Source organism: Micropterus dolomieu, linkage group LG04 (assembly GCF_021292245.1).
Source record: "Micropterus dolomieu isolate WLL.071019.BEF.003 ecotype Adirondacks linkage group LG04, ASM2129224v1, whole genome shotgun sequence".
Taxonomy (NCBI): Eukaryota; Metazoa; Chordata; class Actinopteri; order Centrarchiformes; family Centrarchidae; genus Micropterus; species Micropterus dolomieu.
Window position 1 is genome coordinate 25,321,370 of NC_060153.1, and position 4,629 is coordinate 25,325,998.

Below are 4,629 nucleotides of genomic sequence, written 5' to 3' on the forward strand. Positions count from 1 at the left end.
GACCATGTTGTCCTGACGCATTTTTTTAAGATTATGTAAACATTTTTAATGATTCTGCGTTTAAATAACCATAAAAATAAACTTTTGTGCCTGCTCTCTTGTAAATCTTGTCAATATTCATGCAGTGAATTGAAGGATTTCACTTTATACATGCTGTAAGAAAGAGTATTTCATGCAGTCTAATGCTGCCTTTTCTTGGATTCTGATGAACTTAATTCCTCGCTCTCTGCAATGGTAAATTATCCAACTTTTATGGTCTATGAATGCAAATCCATGAAAACAAAGAGCAGATGCAGTGAGGATCAACAAAAATGAGGTCTGCCACTAGCTAGGCTATAGCCTAAGGAAAAGGACAATCTGTGAATCTTGATTCCTCGCACTGTGACAGACCTCTGACCACTTTCTAGGTCCCATGATGAGGTAAGAAATCAAATCAGAAGGTTTCAAAAGTTCCAGACTTAAAATTGTCTTCACTGAAAAAATCCACATCGCCACTATACGAAGTAAAGTTATTTATACATAAGTCCTTGTGGAAGCACATCAGTTGTGGGCCACAAAGTCCTCAGTGGGAGTCTGTGAAAGACCAAAGAACAAGGCATTTATTGTGTCATATTTATTGTGTCCCTGCGATGGATTGACAAACTGTCCAGGCTGCATGCAGGGTAAGCGGTTGACGATGGATGGATATTTATTGTGTGCGTGTGTGTGGTCCAGTCATGATTGAGTGATCATGCGTGCAAATTAGGCTAGTTAGAGGGGCGTGGTCTACCGACCCCAACAAGGTGGCCCCAGTGAGGGCCTGGCTTGTCCCCCAAATCTCCAAGCTGCGCAGCTTTCTGGGCCTACCCTTTACCTTTTTCACAACCATCCCCAGTCTTCCTTAGTTGGTTGTCATCAAAGTGGTTTGGTTGAGGGACATCCCTTTTTCTGCTGCACCTACAGAGGCAAGAAGAGATGGCCTCTTCTGAGGTTCTGCAGCTGCCTCAATATCCTCTAAAGGCAGCGATAGCATGACAGCTAAGGTAGTTAGTTTCGAGTGATACGCAACACACAATTGTTCCTTACACAATAAGTAAATATAAGACAATATCAAATCAAGAAGTTGCCTAACTTTTTATAAAAAATGATGAAGAAATTCAATAAGCTTTAATAATTTTCCCACAAACATTTTAATTTTGATTGATAACAATAGTAACATAATAAAAATGAAACAACACATTTCCCCAGCATCCTGAAGGTCACAGTTTTGATTGAACAAACGTTAAGGAGTCTGTATGTAAATTTTAGGTGTAATCACACAATGTGAAGTTTATAAAATATGTTTAAAACTTTTAAACCAGTGTTTACAAAATAAATTTTCCACATTATTAAATCATTTCATATTTACTTTTAGTTGATTTCCTGAGTTGCAGAAAAGTGGACAGTGAAAATGATCTAATATTGTGTTTTTGAGTTTTTGGTATCATGCGGCTTCACAGATTGGGTCTTTAAATTACAGTTTTGATTGAACTGGAATCTGTAAATCGTAATGTGTTAATGCTGCAGTTGTACTGAAATCACTGTTTTCCTCTGTTATTTGTTTTATAATATATTAATGACATGTATATAGTATATACATGTATATAGTATATACATGTCATTAATCCCAAGTTTCCCTACACACACACTTCCCTTCACCATGTAGCGATATGTTTTTTGATAATTTGATAAATAAAATCACCGAAAGATGCCCACACCCAGGCCCTGGAAGGTCGACAGCCTGTCAATCAGTCCGAGTCACCGTGGAAACAACCTGAGAAAACAACCAGACCAAACTGTGATTGCTGTCATTTCTCCTAATCTGCATCCCAACTGAGACCACCAGGTCTGACTCATCAACTCTCTTCATTCTGTTGTTTGTAGTCTGAAACCTGAGCAGAAAAAACTCCCACCTCCTCGTCAGTCATTTTACTTTCAACATCAAATTAGATTATCAAATGATTCTTTCCTTCTTACTGTCTTTAGTCCTTTTTCATCTGATGTGAAAGCATGAGTGTCACTGAGTGAACCTTTTCCACTACTAGAGTGCGCCACCTACCTGCCTACTGCTGCCCTACTGCTGCCCTAATGTTGCCTTACTGCTGCCCTACTGCTGCCCAACTGCTGCCCAACTGCTGCCTTACTGCTGCCCTACTGCTGCCCTACTGCTGCCCTACTGCTGCCCTAATGTTGCCTTACTGCTGCCCTACTGCTGCCCTACTGCTGCCCTACTGCTGCCTTACTGCTGCCTAACTGCTGCCCTACTGCTGCCCTACTGCTGCCTTACTGCTGCCCTACTGCTGCCCTACTGCTGCCCTACTGCTGCCTTACTGCTGCCTTACTGATGCCTTACTGCTGCCCTACTGCTGTCCTACTGCTGCCTTACTGCTGCCTTACTGCTGCCTAACTGCTGCCCTACTGCTGCCCTACTGCTGCCTTACTGCTGCCTTACTGATTCCTTACTGCTGCCCTACTGCTGCCCTACTGCTGCCTTACTGCTGCCTTACTGCTGCCCTATTTCTGCCCTACTGCTGCCCTACTGATGCCTTACTGATGCCTAACTGCTGCCCTACTGCTGCCTTACTGCTGCCTAACTGCTGCCCTACTGCTGTCCTACTGCTGCCTTACTGCTGCCTAACTGATGCCCTATTGCTGCCCTACTGCTGCCCTACTGCTGCCTTACTGCTGCCTTACTTCTGCCCTACGGCTGCTTTACTGCTGCCTTACTGCCGCCCTATGCTGCTCTACTGTTGCCTTACTGCTGCCCTACTGCTGCCTTACTGCTGCCTTACTGCTGCCCTACTGCTGCCTTACTGCTGCCTTACTGCTGCCCTACTGCTGCCTTACTGCTGCCTTACTGCTGCCCTACTGCTGTCTTACTGCTGCCTTACTGCTGCCTTACTGCTGGCCTACTGCTGCCCTACTGCTGCTCTACTGTTGCCTTACTGCTGCCTTACTGCTGCCTAACTGCTGCCCTACTGCTGTCCTACTGCTGCCTTACTGCTCCACACTGAGGCTCTTTCTGCTTGTTATTGTACTCGTACAGCATTAAATATCCATATTGTTGTCTGGATGGTGCAGATCAGCACAACATAAACACAAGGCACAAAATTAGCATGATAAATAATGTTAAAATAGTTGAAGCCGTTTCCCACTTATTTGCCACCATTTCAGTGTTTATTCTACTCTATTGTGTTCTCAGCAGCGTTTGCTTTGTAATGCGCTTCAAGAATAAAAAATAAGCCGCTGAAAAAACTGCAACAACAGTAGGACAGGAGGTCATGATGCACCGGAATGAGCTCCAGTAAACCAATGTTTCCAGGTCTAACCAGCCAGTCTGATGTTTGTCAAAAGTATCTGTGTTTATTCAGTAGCTGTCTGGTGTTGATTTCAGGTAATGAAGGTAAACACAGTGATCAGCAGAGCTGTGTCTTACCTAATGTGTCCAGGCCATGGTGATGAAGGCTGAGGAGTCGGCTTCATATTGCACCCTGGCAGATCTGCGTCTCCGAGCACCTCCGTTACAAATCTGGAGGTTAAACACAGAGAGAGATTATGTCCACACTCATCCAATCATTCTGGACTGATGCTGCTGATAGCGAGCTTTTTACCTTTTGTCTCAGCATCCTTCATTTACATTTACATTTAACTCACACTCTTTACCCAGAGAAACAGTTGCTATATATTTCAGAGGTTGCACGCCTCTGGAGCAAATAGGGGTTAAGGGTCTTGCTGCTTATTTGGGGCATATTTATTATTTATTTATTCTGAAGAGGACAGTAGAAAGGTGATAGGAAATGAGGGCAGAGAGAAAAACGAAATGGCTTGTCCTCAGCTAGAATCGACCCAGCTACATTGGGATCAGATCATGTGGGATGCGTGTTAACCACGAGGCTGCAGACGCCCTGTTGTAAGTGTATTACCTACCCGCTCTCACTCCCAAGTTGTCTCATATGGATGTATGGTCAAGATCCCTTGGTGTCAGTTTGTAACGCACTGGGAAGCCCTTTTGCATCATTGTTGATTGTTAAAAGTAGGTGGAGTATATACAAAACCCCATTTCAATAAAAACATGAAAATAGTTTTACTGACCAGCACACTTGTTTTTTTGTAAACATAAATAAAGACAGAATTCCATGCCTGCAACAAACTCAACAAAAGTTGGGAGAGAGAAAAGTCTCCACAATAAGCAGGCTAATTGTTAGCAGGTGAGGTGTCATGATCTGTCAAAGGCTCAGTCTTTGCAAGTAAGGATGGGTCGTGGCTCACCCCTTTGTGCCAAAATTAGGAAATTGTTAGTCAGTTCAAAAGGTAACATTTTTCAACACAAGGTAGAAGAGAATTTAGGTCTTTCAAAATCAAAAGTGCTGATTGGGGAATGGGGGATATTCCAGGAGACCAGTGTTTATTTCCCGTTGGAAACAAAAAGTCAACACCGATTCTTTTTAGGTATGTTGCATAAGTTAAGTAATTTTTATGTAAATCATGTAAGTTATTTTAACCCAAACCATGCTGTTTTCTTAAACCTAACTAAATTGTTAACCACTAGTTTTATTTTGTAAGTGTAACCTGACGTTGCATATTTATTATTACTAACTTGACTGTGGAGCC

General features: G+C 42.7%; 1 protein-coding gene across 1 annotated transcript in view; it reads right to left on the reverse strand.

Moving 5' to 3' along the window:
* Positions 1–1,168: 1,168 nt before the first annotated feature.
* LOC123970446 (uromodulin-like) overlaps positions 1,169–4,629 on the reverse strand; it is an 11,424-nt gene continuing 7,963 nt past the window's right edge. Inside the window, exons 11-12 of the mRNA XM_046048491.1 lie at positions 3,455–3,547; positions 1,169–1,792 (exon numbers count right to left, since the gene is read on the reverse strand). Of these exons, the coding sequence (XP_045904447.1) occupies positions 3,455–3,547 (93 nt within the window). The 3' untranslated portion in view covers positions 1,169–1,792. The remainder of the gene's footprint in view (positions 1,793–3,454; positions 3,548–4,629) is intronic.